We start from the raw sequence: 15898 nt of genomic DNA on the forward strand, positions 1-15898 counted from the left end.
TAAGGGAGAGAGCTCTGAATGTAGCATGAAATACACAACACCCCTCCAGACTGGAAGAGAAGGACCAGCTTCCAAACCTACATTCATTTCAGCTGCCAGTTGCACACATCACAGTGCAATTAATCAACTTATGAGAAAGTTACATCTGGAAAACATAGTAACTTGAAAATTATCCATATATAAATGTTCAGAAAGAGTCAGTAGAGCAATTCTGTACAGTGAAAGCAGAGAAGCCTTACCTGTGACCAAGCACTTCCCCAAGCCATCAGGATGGAGATGAGCAGAGTGACCGAAATCACACAGCAGAGCTCTGCTCCCATCATCAGACAAAAGCACATTTTCCGCTGCCAACAAGAGGTGATAAATTCATCAGTGCCCTTCGTGTGGGGTCACTCAGAGGGAAACAAAGCCCAAAACCCACAGAGCTGCTTTATTAATGAGTGCAAATTAAGGTCTGTTACTCCTACGGAGTCTCCCTGTACACCACCAGAGCCATCTCAGCTGTCTGTCACAGCTGCCCAACTCACACCCAGACACCAGAAAGGAAGGGGTGACAAATCCTATCGATACACCCAACTGCTTCAGACTAAACCAAGCTTCAGTCCCAAAGGCAGAGCTGAAGATCTCATTCAGTGACCTTTTGCCACTCGGAAGCCCCATCCCCAGCAGCGTGCTCCTGGTAAGAGAGCACCATCAGCAGCATCCTACCTTTCACATCTCCATGGAGAATGTTCTGAGCATGGAGGTACTCCAGACCTTCCAGCGCCTGCCCCAGGTAACTGAGGGCTCTGTCCTCGGGCAGGCAGCCGCTCTGCTTAATTAGCTGACCCAGTGATCCACCTGGAAGGGAACACATGGAGTCTGTGTTAATTCAGCTGAGAAGAGTTCAACGGAATCAGGGAATCTGCCGGCTCTGACAGCCCTCATCTCCCACACCCGGGTCAGTTCCCTTTGTTTATCCCCAGAGGTCTTACAGCACATGGACACCGGTGCCTTTCACAAAGCCCATTGCTTTGCATCATTTTCACAGTGTTGTTCTGCACTAAAAGCAACCACTTTTAGTGTGGTCAGACTCATGCTGCAGGTCCCCAGGCTGAGCTTGCCAGCAGCCTGGCTGCAGGAGGAGCCTTGGGTGACAGAGGAACACCCAGGTTTGTCTACACAGCGTGCTCTGCCATCAGGGACATGCATAAATAAACACAGCACCAAAACCAGAAAGGAGCAGCTCTGTGTTTCAGTGGGAACATGCAGCTGGAACGGAGCGAGGCTGGGCTGGAAATGCTGCCCAGAAACAGCAACAGCGGCCGCACAACCACAGGGACAGCGGGCAGCTTCCCAGCACGCTCACGAGTACAGGCCTGGAGCACCCGGGAATTAATAACACAGAGTGGGGCAGGGAGGAGAGATCCGTGTCACTGTGCTGCACCATTCCTTTCTCACCCTCCATCAGCTTCATGAAGATGGTCACCCAAGGTCCCTCCTTCACAGCACCGTACAAAGGCACAACTTTAGGGCTCGTTATCGCTGCGCACGTCGTTAACTCCTCTGCACGGAAGTGTTCGACCTGCACCTGGAGGAACAAAGGAACGGATCTGGTGACATTCGTCAGGTTTTTCTGTGTGCTGTAACTACGTCTGTTTCTATCCAGCTGAAAAACAGAACAGTTAAAGGAAGCCTGGATAAGCCTCACCTCCTGCCTGCCTCCATGGGGCAGCCATGGCACAGCGACCAACGCAACGAGTGAACATTTTCAGATGGATTTTCACGCATAACACGTTTGTATTCAATACAACCCTCCCCCCCGCCCCCCGCGCGCACACACGCACTCTTTTCTGTTTTCTGCTGCAGTCATTTGAGGAACAGTCGCACAGAGGTGATGGAACCACGCCAGCATTCCATGCAAACAAAGCACTTTGGATTCTCGTCGTCACCGCGCTGTGGCCGCACCTACAGCCCGCACAGCGAGAGGACGCACTCCCTTTATAGAGCCTGGCCTCCTACAGCACATAACCCCCTCTCCTCACATCACATAACTTCCCCCCCCTCCTCACATGTAATTACCTTTTTGGCAGCGCACTGAAATCCTGTCTGCTTGTCCTCCACTTTGTATACTTCTCCAAAAGAGCCGATGCCCAGAGAGCCGTGGCACTTGGTCCAGTGAACCTCTTCTCGGTACTCATAATCCACTGGCTTTAGTTTCTGGGGGAGAAAAACCACAAAACAAGATGAAGTAAGCAGAGAAACTTCAGCTGCTGTCGGTGGAGTTCAACAGTTTCCAATAAACGGCACAAGAACATCACTTCTCTTTAAAAATCCACAAAGTTTCTTCTGTCGCTGCTTTGAGGTGAAACAATATGGGAAGACCAATGCTCAGAAATACTTCCCATAGACAAGCACAAACGAGTCTCCAAGCTAAGCCAGGGCTTTATATCCTTCAAAAAATGAAGTCACATCTCTACCTGAAAGTGTTCAACCATATCAAAATCCCCTTGGAAAAGGCAGCCTTGTGACAGAAGGATATGGGTTATCTCTCTTTTGAAGCCCAAGAGAAACTCTGCCTACCACGACATGAATGTGTAGGACGGGAAGATCACCTCAGTGAGCAGCACGCCTTCATTCTCATCCGCCTTTTGAAACTGTTCCTTCAGGTCCAGACCGCCTCCCCTCCACGTCTTCGCGAGGCTGGCTAAGTTCTGCGGCTCCCCGAGGCTCACGCTGCCCTTCAAGGCGTCCACCAAGTATTCTTCCACAGAAACCTTGTCCAAGCTGCTTTTCACAGACTGGCTGACGCACTTGGGGAAGCTGTATCCCAGGTTTAGGCCAGACAAGCGATGCTCGCTGTCTGGGTAATTGAGATCACGATGGAAATATGTCTCCAGAGCATTAAGCTTCATGGGATGGATAGGATTGTCCAGATGTGGGAAGGGAGGGGGCATGATGTTGTATGGAAAAGGACAGACAGTTTCAGGCTGAGGGACGTTGTCCCTCTGGTAGTGCAGTTTCCAGACATGATTAAGGCACTGGACAGGGCTTATCAGCTTGTGCAGGTCAGTTTTGTGCTGGCTGCCCGCTGAATGGAGCTTGCCTGTGGACAGAACTTTCTCAGGTTTCTGAAACGGGGGTGGATCATAAAGCAAGTTCTTGTTCAGTTCTGACAACCAAAAGCTGTTTCTGTAGAGAGCACTGTGGTGCGTTTCATCCTCCTATGAAACACAAGAGAACAGAGCAGCTGAGCAGGAGCCTCAGGATGGCTGCCCAGACATAACCAGGAGCGCTCAGCACTTTGCAGGGGTCCCAGCAACACAACAAGAGTGCCCACGAGCTCTCACCTGGACGGGAATCGGAGTGCAGCTCTCCTGTTCTGGAGTTCTGGGGCCCCGTCTGCCAGCAGCCACCGTTTGTATTTTCAGCTTGGATCGTTTCTTGTGACGCTTCTTCCTCGCCTTACCGCGATGCCTCCCCCTCCAGCAGGTGGGAGCCATCCTCCCCTCTGTCGCATGGGCCACATTGTTTGGGATCTGATCGAGGCTGTCTGAGCGGCTGTTGGAAACCAAAACGCATGAGGGCTCTTAGATGAGATGGGGAAAGCACAGCCTCAGCTAAGAGTTACAAACAGGAGGATGAGGAGACTGAGCAGTTCTGCCTGCTGAGATGCACAGGATGGAGATCTGCAGCACAGCTCCTTTCCCCTTTACTGTGAGCAATTGTAACTCTGGTGCCACGGCACAGTACTGCAGCTGGCATCATTAGGAAGAAATGCAGAGTGTTTCGGGGGCAAAGCACTGAGGAATGTCTTCCTCTGCTTCAGTTGGTTACAGGACAACACCAGAGGCAGAGGACAATGTCAAAGCACACAGCCCACAGTCAGACACAGTGTCTGAGAGCTGCCACAAAACAGAACCCATCCCTACATTCCACCTCCCCACTTCAGGGTGCACTGAGGCTTTGTAGCCCTCCAGCTTGTGCCCTCATAGGCATGGAGTGACAAAAAAGGGGCTCATGCCCAGAAGACTTCACAGACGCAAAATGACAGAGATCTTCATTTTCCTCCCTTGAGCTGTTTCTCTTCACAGCCCTGTTGCTGATGCTGTTATTAAGCAGAGGTTCTTCTTTCATCCCCTTTTGTTTACCCTCCCCAGAAAAGCAGCAGTTCCCTCTCCCACAAACGGCCCTCACAGCGCTCTGTGCCTCCCACAGCTTCCAAACAGAATGCTGTAATGAGGTTCCAAAAGCATCAGTGCTGTTCTGTTAACAGAAGACCCAGACTGCCCCTCAGGTCTGCTCAGTGATTTCAGACAAAGCTGAGCTCCCAGCTGGAGCAGCAGAGCGGGCAGCACAATAGGGAGGCAGCACAGAGAGCACAGAGCTCTAGTGACCCGGACAGGGCAACACACAGCAGTGCAGTGTTTGTGTTCTGGGATCTCTCACCTGTAACGCTTGCTGTGGGCAATGAAGGATCTCTCTGACAAAGTGGGGCTGAACTCCTGACTGTTCTCACCTATGTGAGAGAAAACAGGATCACTGAACATCTTCAGCATGATGGTAAGAAGCAGACTGAGGAACCTCCCTCCCAACGTGCTAACCCACATGGTGACCCAGCAGAGCCACAGCACCGCACCACCATCTCCTGATCCTCTGCTGTCCCCCACCCAACCACCTCTCAGCATTTCTATCATTATTATTACTGTAGAACCCCCGCAGCAGCCAGCCAGGAACAGAAGCAAGACTGCGAGCTGCATTTCCAGCCACCGCAGCACGGTGCAGCAGCCACGCACTGTTCTGTTGCTCTGTGCCATTCAATAATGCTGCCACATTATTAAGAGGTTTCATGAGCTGCCTAAATAGAGCCCGGGATGTGTCAGCAACTCCACCCCACGTGGGATTACAAATAGATCTCATCTGGGCTCCCCAGGAGAGTGAAACCGCACAGTGCCTCACGCGCCCCTTCTCCTCAGTGAAGAGCAGCACTCTCTGCTACTCACACTCTGCTTGGGCAATAATGGAGATGGACGCGCAGCCTCCTTCTGTTTCTTCTTTTGCTGTTCCTTTGGTGATGACATCGTTGAGGATCTTCCACTGACTATGGAAGATGGCTTTCTTTGAATCCTCGACTTTGCAAACGCTGCTTTGCTTCTCGCTCGCGGCCTCGTGCAGCCCTTTGGTGGCACTGAGCTCCTGCTGCTGCTTGGCGGGCGGAGCGGGAGCTCCATGGCACGCAATCCCCATCACTGCCATTTCACAGCTTCACAGTCCCTAATGAGGAATGGGAAAAGAAAAGCACAACACTCATAACACTTCCCAGGCAAAGCAGCTCGACGCTCAGGAGAAACAGGAGCCTGCCCACGGCATGCATTAATACTGATCTAATCCAAACCAAGGTCCTACGCAGCGCTGAGCATGGAAGTGAAGACAAACCCACACCCACCAGCTCCCACGTGGGGCAGCACCCCACTCATCACAGCCATCCCTTCCCCTTCTCTACAGAAATTATGGCAGATCTCAGTGCTGTAAAACAATCCCTTGGAGCAGCAGAAGCCGGCAGGCAGATGACTAACAGTGAGCCTGCAGTGAGCACACCAACAAGCTCAGAGCTATTTTTACACTCACTGTCGCCTGGTTTGCATTAACTCTGTCCCTCCTTGCCCTCTCCTCACCTTCAGGGGCCGCAGTGCAAAGCCCTGCCCACCTCTCAGAGCGTGCAACTCCGCAAAGCGCTCCTCCGTTAAAAGGTAACAGGGAGGGGAGATGCGGAACTGCAACTGTCTGACACGGAAAGGAGCAGCACGGGAACGTCACTGGGAGTGAGATCAGTGAAGTGTGTACCTCGCTGGGCAGCTAACAAAGCACGGCTCACGTGGGTCTATGGGGCGGTGTGGGCTCCGGAGCTGCCAGCACAGCCCAACCGCTGCCATCCAACCATGAAGGCTTTACAAGAACCACAAACCCACCCGATGCAATGGACGCGCGGCTCAGAGCGCTCGGTGGGAGCTGAGATGAAAAGAAACCGACGCAGAACTTCTCAATAATGACTACAGCAGAACTTCTCCTGAGGTGAGCGGCTCAGGACGGGTTAAGCAGCACTCAGCCCCACGATGCTCCAACGTGAGTGCTGAGAGCTGTGCCCCCCAGAGTGCCCTCCTGCACTGAGCAGCACCCGGTGCTCTGGGTCCCGGCTTCGCTGCTTTCAGAACCTCCTCTCACTCATCCACATCACTGAGACTCAACTCTTGATTTCAGTACCCCCGGCTTCCTTCCTTCCTTCCGCAGATGTGTGCATGGGCTCATTATTTGCCAGCGGAAAAGGAGAAGTCGGGTAACGAGGCAGTAAGTGAACGTGAGCAGCACCGGTCCACGCGGGGCCCTCATTGGCAGCGGGAAGGGTTCTTCAGGAAGGCTGCAGCTCTCAGCCCGTTAACCAACGTCAGTTCTCACTGCTGTAAAATAGAAAGTGCAGTTGTACAGAACGAAAGCCGACGTGGTATCAGTTGTGCTGTTCAGCACCGGCACAGAGCCGACGGCTTCCGCTGAGAACGACGGGCGCTGCGCGGGCCGAGCAGATACACAGCAGTGCTGCGGGGCAGCGGAGCGCTTCCTGCTCCTTCCACCTCCTGCCCTCCCAGCAGCGCTCCCTGCAGCGCCCCGCTGCCCTTTCCCACCCCAGCGGTGCCCTGCATTGCACACGGCTCTCCTCTCCTGCGCTGCGGCCGCTTCACATCGACATTTCGTTCGAAAAACACATCACGTCGTCTCCGTGAGGTTTCCCACTTCCTTATTGAGAAGAGCGCGATGAGCACCGCGCTGACTTCTGCCAGCTGGCTCTCATGGGGCACTCCAACAACACGGCCGCCCTCACCTCCACCGGGGCACCGCCGGGCTGCCACGTTTGGGCTCCAGCCAACACTCAGGCGGTTCCGTTCCCAGCAGTGTTGGCTCACAGCACGGTACTGCAGTGCAGAGAAGCTCCGTGCCGACAGAAGGGAGAAGTTTCGATTTGTCTCAGTAGGGATTGAGAAAAGAAAGCTGCAGCACTCAGCACACCCGTCTACCTTAACTCACACACAGCGCACGCGAACTCAGCGAGGGGAGAAAAGACTTCCTGGAGGTGTGAAGGGCTTCGGGGTAGGAAGGAGCAGAGGCTGCAGGCCAGCAGCCCGAGCAGGAGCTGTGATGCTGGGCTGCTCCTCGCGCTGCGCTGCCTCCTCCGTACGGTGCTCCCACTGCTCTCCAGGTGTGCAGAACCCCGGTGCTGTCAGTGAGGTGTGCTACAGACACCTTCTGTTCCAGTGGTTTGATGGCAAGCACTGCAAACTCCCATTTCTGCCTACCCTGGGATGGAGAGCCCCAGCGACCGCCCGGCTGTCCTGCAGCCAGGTCACAACAGCTGTAGGGAAACATCGGCGAGCAGAACTTCTCCACGTACCAAACATCCGTCCCCGTTTCCATCAGTCTGAGTCCCTCCACGACTCTTTTCATGAACAGAGATGCGAACAACAGCGCGTGCCCGGAGCAAAGCGTCCCTATGTGTTTTATGCACTCAGCTTTCCCAGCTCAGAGCCCACTGCCACCGCTCTGCCCTGCAGCCCGTGGGGCACAGCTGCCGCCCGAACCGCAGCACAGCGAATGGAGCACCTGAAGGGATCACCTCCAGCCCCGAGCGCATCAGAAGCAGCTCTGTGCTGTCAGCAGGGCCCAGCGCTCACTGTGAGACCGCTGCACGGCCCGGGGTTTCCAATTCACATCTACAGAAACGCAAACACCAAACAAGCCCACAGCTCTGTCGAACTCGGCATAGATGGAAGCTCCTCACAGAACCACAGCGCAGTAAGGGCCGGGAGGGACCCACGCGGAGCCCCCGGGGGCGCAGCTCCCTGCAGGAGGTCCGGCAGCGCCGGGAGCACCGCCGGTGCCTGCAGAGGAGGCCGCACCGCCCCCCGCGCTCCTGGGCGACCCTCCGAAACCGTCGCCGCCGGCGGTTCATCGCCACGGCGATGCGCGGTAAAGCAGAAACGGGAACGCGACCGCAGCCGCTCCTCAGCGCCGCCCGAACCGCCCCGGGCCAAACCTCCCCGGCAGCCCCGCCACGAACCGCCCCGGGGACGCCGCGCATCGCCGCAACGCGGCGGGTGCCGGCCGGGCTGCCCTCGCGTGCGCTGCGCCCGGAGCGCTCGGCGGGGAAGCGGCGATCCCAGCGCTCAGCGCCGCAGCTCCGCGCCCGCTCCGCCCGAACGCGCCGCACTTCGCGGCTCGCAGCGCGTGAGTCAGCGCGGAGGAATCCGGCGGCTGCGCCAGGCCCGGGCGGCGGCCCGGCCCGAACGGCGCGGAGCGGCACCGCGCGGGGACGGAGCGCAGCGGCCGCGGCCGGAGCGGGACAGGCGGCGGGCGGCAGCGCGGCGGGCGTCCGACGCCTCCGATCGGCGCCTCCGAACGGCGCGGCCCGACCGCACGCGGCCGCCGCTCTCGAGCCGCCGCACGCGCCCGACGCACCGGACGCACGGAGCCCTCCGGCAGCACCGCGTACGGCCGCGCCCGGCGCGGGGTAAGGCGCTCCTCCGGCCCCCGCCCCGCCCCAGGCCCCGCGGGCCCGGCCCCGCTGCCCCCCGCCCCGCGCGGCCCGCCGACCCCGGGAAGGGCGGCCCTCCGTCGGGAACGGCGCGGCACGGCGTGGAGCTCCGCCCGCCGGCCCCGAACGCGGAGTCGCCCCGCACCGCCCGCACGTACCGCGTCCCGCAGCGCTGCCCGCCGCTCCCTCACACTGACAGGCGCGGGCGCCGCCGGCCCCGCCCCATCCGCCGCGCGGCCAATCGCCGCGCCCAGATCCTCCTCGCCCCGCCCATTCCTCTACCGCTCCGCCTCGCAGCCAATCGTCGCTCCCCGATCTCTCGCGCCCCGCCCGGTCCCCGCCCAATCTGACGCGCGGCCAATCGCCGCCCAGGCCGCTCCCCGCCTCCCTACCGGTTTCCCGGAAGAGGGCGGGGCTTCCGGCGAAGCGCTCCGCCCACGGCTTCTGCGGGGCGCCGCACTGCGCGTGCGCGCGGCCACCGAGGTGGCAGTGCGCGAGCGCGGCCGCGGGCGCGCATGCGCAGAGCGAGCGGTGTGCGGGCCGAGTTGCGCCGCTGCGGGCGGTGTCGCGTTGAGGCGGCGGGGCGGGGCGGGGCGGGGCGCCGTGCGCTCCATGCGCCGCTCCGAGCGCTGTCCGGACGGGCGGTTCGTGCCGCTGCTGCCCTGAAGGGGAGGGGCTCCTCAGGCCGCAGCGGAGTGCGAACCAATAACTGCGCTGCGGCACCGCCCCACCGGCCCCGTGGTTTTACCCCAAACTCCTCCCGCGCCCCACAGCTCCCAGCCCTGTGCTCCTGCAGCCTTCGGCCCCCGGATCCCCTCCGTGTCCCCATATCCCCTCCCTGTCCCCATATCCGTCCGTGTCCCCATATCCCCCCATATCCCTCCCTGTCCCCATATCCCTCCATGACTCCATATCCCCTCCATGTCCCCATATCCCCTCCATGTCCCCATATCCCTTCGTGTCCCCATATCCCCCCGTGTCCCCATATCCCCCCGTGTCCCCATATCCCCCCATGTCCCCATATCCCCCCGTGTCCCCATATCCCCCCATGTCCCAGTATCCCCCCGTGCCCCCATTGGAGCCGCCGCGCACTGCGGGGCGCACAGCGGAGGCCGCCTGAGGGATGCGGCGGAATCCCCGCCCGTCCTTCCCGGCTTTGGGCGCTGTGTTACGGTCACAGACTCAAACCATTCCCCCCTCCCCGCCCCCCCCGGCCGATCAGCCCCGCTCCAAACAGAACCTCGGGCGACCGCAGAGCTGTGCCGCCGTCCCGGCACGTCTGCCCGGCGCTTCGGACCGTCGGACGTCGGCAAAGAACGCGCAGTGTCCGCTGCTCACGAAAGGAACAACGAGAGGCGCTCCTACGCGGAACGGCGTTCAGCGATGGGAGGGACGGAGCGCCCACACCGCGGGTTGTGCTGCAGCAATAAAAGCCGCGGGCGGCCATCGGGGCAGCAAAAATCCCCGCGGTGTGCGATGTGCGGACCTCGGCCTGCAGCGCTGGGTGGGACAGCCGCGGTAACAGCGCTGCGCCCCGCGGGGACGGCGTTTGGATGGGGCCGCTGAGCGCAAATGGCTGAAAACGTGAAAGGTTTCACTTCCCGACTGACGCGGAGCTCCGAATGCCGGCGGGGATCGGACGCGGACGGGGCGCAGCTTCGGACGTCGCGTCTCGCACGGCTTTAAGCCCGGCGCGGAGCGGAGCGGAGCGGAGCGGGGAACGTCGGCTGCGGGCGGACATCGCGGCGCTGCGCGGTCCGACTTTGCGCTCCTCGGGCTGTTTGGGAACAGCGCTGCTGTGTGTGGCTGCAGGCGGCCCCTCACAGCTCTGCCCCGCCCGGAGCAGAAGCAGCACTGCAGGCGCAGTGCTTTCGTTCCCGGTCCCGCTAAGGAGCTGCGATCCGCACTGAGCAGAGCCCCGCATCTCACAGCCCCTTACAGAGCTCCGTGCGGCCGCGCCGGGGTTAAAAGGCGCAGAAATGGCCGGGAGCGATCCCTGCTCCGCATACAGCGGCTCTGCCCACCTGCCCGGCGGGAGGGCTGTGGTAGGGCGGCTCTGATGCCGATCTCAGTTAATTCCTTCCAACTGAACGGTGCCGCCGTGGCTTTAAGCGAGAAATTAGAAACAGCCTCATTGGGTTCCCAAAGCTTTCCATCTGCTCCTTTGAATACCAATCGGCGCCAATTAATCACCGTTCGGCCCCTGCAGGGAACGCTCTCCTGTAGGCTCCCTCTGATCTCTGCCAAAATGGGATGCAGTGCTCTTTCTGCACAAGTTCTGCTTTCTGTCATCAGGAAACGCGTCTGAGCCGCCGCACGTCCCGTTCCCAGCAGCGCCAATCGGGGCGGCCGTGCACAGAGTGCGAAGCATCAGAAGCGGAGCTGCCCCATGTGAGCCCTGCAGCCCGGCTGGGGGCTCAGGATGTGCTGGGAAGGAAGCACAGAATGTTTGCTTTCTTTTCAATCCCAGCTCTGAGAGTGGGATCGTAAATGAAAAATTCCCCTGTTGGTTGTTTTTTTTTTCTTTATTTCTTTTTTAAGGAAAAAAAAATTTATGTATAAGCTGGAGAAAGGTTGTTGCTGGATCGTCGGCGCTGCTTCTAATTGAATACTCCTCGCTTTAACTGGTAACTAAATTAACCCCAAATGAGCAACGACTTCCACAGGGGGAGCTGGCCGGGGTTCAATTTCTTGGAGTCATTTCTCACAAATGAATTTTGGAGAAAACTTTGATTCTTCTGGAGCTTCGAATCAGAATCATGGAATGGCTTCGGTTGGGTGGAAGGGACCTCAAAGGACACAGAATCATGGAGTCCTGGCGTGGTTGGGTTGAGGAGACCTTAAAGATCATAGAGCCATGGAGTCATAGCATGGTTGTGTTGGAAAGGACCTTAAGGATTGTAGAACCATGGAATCACAGCACGGTTGGGTTGGAGGGACCTTAAAGAGGTCGTTGAATCAGATCACAGTTGGGTTATAAGCGACCTCAAAGATCAGAGAGCCATGGAATGATGGCATGGTTGGGTTGGAAGGGACCTTAAGGACTGTAGAACCATGGGATCATGTCATGGTTGGGTTGGAAGGGACCCTAAAGCTTACTGAGCTCCAACCCCCTGCCAAGGGCTGGCTTGATCTACATACCCAGTACTTCTCTGAAGGGAAAATACAGCTTGTCCACTGCTGGCAGAGTCTAGAAGCCCGGCTTTATGTGTCAGCCCAGGACTTGCTGTTTCCCCTTTTGCTGCTGCGCTTCCCAGCTGTGCTCCTCACATTTTGGAGCACTGGCTTCCAGCCTGTGTAATGCTGGCTGGCTGCTGCTGTGTGCCCCATAGAGTCAGGGGAGGAGAGGAGTGGGGCAGGCAGCGATCCATGGGGTCTGTGGGTGCTGTGGCTGGAGGACACCACGGTCACCTCATTGTTCACAGTGGTTTTGTCCCCTGGGTATAACTGTCACCCCCGGGTCTCACCTTGGTGAAGACAAAGGGATTACTCCGGGTCTGAGGACTGGGAAGCACATCTGCAACCAAGACAGTGGCTTAATGATGGAGGTCTGGGAGCAGGCGTTCAAATGGATGGATAGAATGAACCCAAACGTCTGTGTCAGGCAGTCAAACTCTGACATCGCTGCTGAATGCCATAATACAGAGCCCCATAAGATGGAAATCCCAGAGCACGGTGTTGGGACGCTGAGCCCCATGGGAGGCTCAGCTGTCGGCGGTTGTTCTGCGGTGGAACGTCCCATGCAATCCCAGCCCTTGTCCTCCACCTGAACCTTCAGAAATCCCGAGCAGCCGATGAGCTCGCTCCTCTGACAGACACGGGGATGGGCTGAATTGGAAACCTGCTGCTGCTGCACCACAACTTCCACTCTCACGGGCACAAGTGAGTGTGGCCAACCCCCATGGAATGGGCATCGCTCCGTGCTCACCCCTCCTCCCAGCCCGGCCAGCAGCATCTAATTGCATCTGTTTGCTGGTATTCTTCAGTGGGGTGCAATGCAACGGAATGCAATGCAGTCCAATGAAATGCAATGAAATGCAGTACAGTGGGATGTAACACAATGTGGTGAAGTGCAATGGAACCCAAAGCCACGGAACACAGCCCTAACCCAATGCAAAGCAATGCAGTGAAGTGCAATGGAACCCAAAGCCATGGAACACAGCCCTAACCCAATGCAAAGCAACGCAAAGCAATGAAACCCAAAGCAAAGCAATGGAACACGACACAATCCTAACCCAATTCAAGGTGATGGAACGCAACACAAACCTTACCCAGTGCAACACAATGAAATGAAATGCAATGGAATCCAAAGCAAATCAATGGAACACAACACAACTCTCACCCAACGCAACACAACAAAATGAAGTGGAATCCAAAGCGTTGGAACACAACACAACTCTAACCCCACCCAACACAATGGAATGCAATGGAATCCAAAGCAATGGATTCCAACCCTAACCCAAAGCAAAGCACTGGAATGCAACACAAACCTTCCCCAATGCAACACAATGAAATGAAATGCAATGGAATCCAAAGCAATGGAACACAATGCAACCCTAACCCAACGCAAAGCAAGGGAACACAACCCTCACCAAATGCAAAGCAATACAATGGAACACAGTGAAATCCAAAGCAAAGCAGTGGAACACAGCACATCTCTAACCCAACGCAACGTGACAAAATGAAATGCAATGGAATCCAAAGCAGTGGAACACAACCCTAGCCCAATGCAAAGCAGTGGAACACAACACAACCCAAACACAGTGGCGCACAGGGAAATTAAATGCGACGTGTGCTGCTGGTATCCTTCTTGGTGTTGTTCACGTGGCCGCTGCAGCCTGGCCCTTCAGCCTGGGATCCTGAACTGCTGCCGTGGGAATTTCCCCATCTCCATTCAGCACAAATGAGCCAGATGACTGCATGTGATTCCAACACAGGTTACCTCCTCAGAGTGGAAACATGCAGGCACTTATTTTGTCTTATTTCTCGTGTGTGATGGGAAACGCTACCAGGAGACAGAAAAGCAGAGGTGCTCAACCACAGCACGGTGGAGGCACCTGCTCTGCAGTGCTTCAATTGCCCTTTTCTCTGGCATCCTCCCCTGCTGTGTCCTCTCTGCTCAACGCCACCTCTGTGTTCTCCCCTACAACTCCATTGATCTTGTGCATTCACAGCCCTACTTTGATTAATCTGATCCATTCAGCCCTTTATTCCCCAGTGGAAACCATACCCAGGAGTTAAAATAAACCTCACAAATCGGAGGCAATAATTCGGGTGACAAAAATTAGGAAGAACCCTCATTAGGGAGAAAACAGTTGGAAGAGGGGCACAACGAGAAGGTCTCTGCGCTCCCTGCAGGAAACTTTCTTCCTAAAGTGCCGAGTGGGGGCGGTGGGCTCAGCCTTTGCTCATGAAATTAATTATGATAAATTAAAAGTGCCAAAGATGAGATGCTGCTCCCCGGGTCGCAGTGTTGGCTGTGGAGGATGAAGGACTGCACAAATGAGGGGGGTGAAGGCTCCATCTGGCTCAGCACCCCATCGACAGCCGCCCTCAATGAGCCGGGCTGGGTTTGCTGCAGCCACTGTGTGCAGCCCGCGGTGCTGCTGTGCCAAAGAGCCGCCCGGCCCACAGCACGGAGCCCTTTTCCAGCAGTCCCTCCTCATTTCCAGTCCTGCAGTGCTTTCCGGGCTGGAGGGCGGCCTCTGGACTCCAAAGGCAATGACATCACGCTGAAGCCATCAAGCATGTGATTTCCCAGCCCTGAAACGAAAGCTGCCTCTCCAGGGGAGGAAGAGACGCTGTGCATGAGCAGCTCCCTCTGCCCCGCAGTGTGTTTGAGCCACAAACAGTGCGGGATAACGGAGCCAAGAGAGGAATCCTGCCAGGAACTCCCATCCCGGCTTTGGGACGGTCTCAGTCCCCCACCCCATGGGTACAATGGGACACGCAGAGCACAGCCGGGAGCTGCGCTTCCTGGCACCCCCACACTGCTCCTTCCTGACAGCTCTGCTCGGTTCCTTGGCAGCTGCCTCCATTGGAATGCTGGTGGGACGCCTGTGGGTTCTGGAAGCGCTGGGTGAGGTGCAGCCCGTGGCATCATACAGCCTTGGCACCATGCAGCCCGTGGCACAGTGCAGCCATGGCACAGTGCAGCCATGGCACAGTGCAGCCATGGCACAGTGCAGCCCATGGCACCATGCAGCCCATGGCACAGTGCAGCCCATGGCACAGTGCAGCCATGGCACAGTGCAGCCCATGGCACCATGCAGCCCATGGCACAGTGAAGCCATTGGCACTGCCATGCAGAGCCGCAGCTCACCACACTGCTGGTGCTCATGGATGAGTTGTTGGAAGTGTCCCAGCCCGGCCATGTGTCTGCTGTGGGATCTCTCATCCTGCAAACACTGCTCTGTTTCGTTTCTTCCACATCTCACACCATGGGCTTGCTTGCCCATTTGCTGAGAGCCGGGCACAGCCCTGCACAGTGGCTGGGGGATGGACAGCGTCTCCATGGGGTTTTTGGCCAACAGTGAGCAGAAAACCCATGGCAGAACCACCAAACCTCAGAACCATGGAATCATCCACGCTGGAGAAGGCCTTCAGGATCACCAACCAAGTCCAGCGCTCAGCCGGAGCTCTCGGGTCCCATCACTACACCACATCCCTAAGGGCCATGTCCACATGGTGGGGATACCACCGCCCCGCTGGGCAGCCCGGACTGACCCCGCATTGCCCTCTCCATACAGAAATCCCTTCTGACACCCAACCTAAGCCGGCTGCCCATCAGCACCCCAGGTCCTTTCCCACCGGGCACCTCTCCATCCGCTCCTCCCAAGGCCATGTGTTTGTTGGGACCCAAGAGCAGGGCGCAGTGCTCACCCTCACTGTGTGCCATGCAGTTGGGCTTGGCCCATTGACGCAGCCTACACAGATCCCTCTGCCACGTGTGGCTGTGTCCAGGAGCTGTGCTGTGTAATTCAGAACTGCTCACACTTCACATGGCGCTTCAGCCCAATGGGTCACCTCTGGAGCCATCTGTGTGACACAGGACCACCCCCAATTAACTTCTGCTTAAGAAGACCACGTCTGGCCCTATTTCAGAGCCTGCCAACTCCCGAACAAGTGGCTCCAGCAATTAATTGCGTACTTCTCTGAGCACTCCCCTCTTGCTCACCCCTGGAAGTTCGTGTAGAGATGTTTCTTCGTTGCTAATCTGGATGAACATTCTCTGGGCGTTGGGAGATAGCCATAGTGCAGCTTCTTCAGCATTTCGCTGCCCCTCAGGTGCCCACCGTGAGCTGAGACACACAGCTGGGAGCTGCATCACTCTGCAGC

General features: G+C 57.4%; 1 protein-coding gene across 8 annotated transcripts in view; it reads right to left on the minus strand.

Annotated features, from left to right (window-relative positions):
- Positions 1 to 10817, minus strand: part of MAP3K14 (mitogen-activated protein kinase kinase kinase 14) — a 17261-nt gene extending 6444 nt beyond the window's left edge. For 2 of the 8 annotated variants that reach the window (NM_001397364.1, NM_001030927.2), the window contains exons 1-9: positions 8719 to 8779; positions 4983 to 5253; positions 4429 to 4498; positions 3330 to 3540; positions 2595 to 3203; positions 2062 to 2199; positions 1441 to 1570; positions 709 to 840; positions 240 to 344 (exon numbers count right to left, since the gene is read on the minus strand). In NM_001397364.1, the coding sequence (NP_001384293.1) occupies positions 240 to 344; positions 709 to 840; positions 1441 to 1570; positions 2062 to 2199; positions 2595 to 3203; positions 3330 to 3540; positions 4429 to 4498; positions 4983 to 5235 (1648 nt within the window). In that variant the 5' untranslated portion in view covers positions 5236 to 5253; positions 8719 to 8779. Of the gene's footprint in view, positions 1 to 239; positions 345 to 708; positions 841 to 1440; positions 1571 to 2061; positions 2200 to 2594; positions 3204 to 3329; positions 3541 to 4428; positions 4499 to 4982; positions 5254 to 5948; positions 8780 to 9800 lie in introns of those variants that run through there. The other 6 variants (XM_046904346.1, XM_040653161.2, XM_040653160.2 and 3 more) reach the window with 6 other exon arrangements.
- Positions 10818 to 15898: the final 5081 nt, after the last annotated feature.

The sequence above is a fragment of the Gallus gallus genome, chromosome 27 (genome assembly GCF_016699485.2).
Source record: "Gallus gallus isolate bGalGal1 chromosome 27, bGalGal1.mat.broiler.GRCg7b, whole genome shotgun sequence".
Classification (NCBI taxonomy): domain Eukaryota; kingdom Metazoa; phylum Chordata; class Aves; order Galliformes; family Phasianidae; genus Gallus; species Gallus gallus.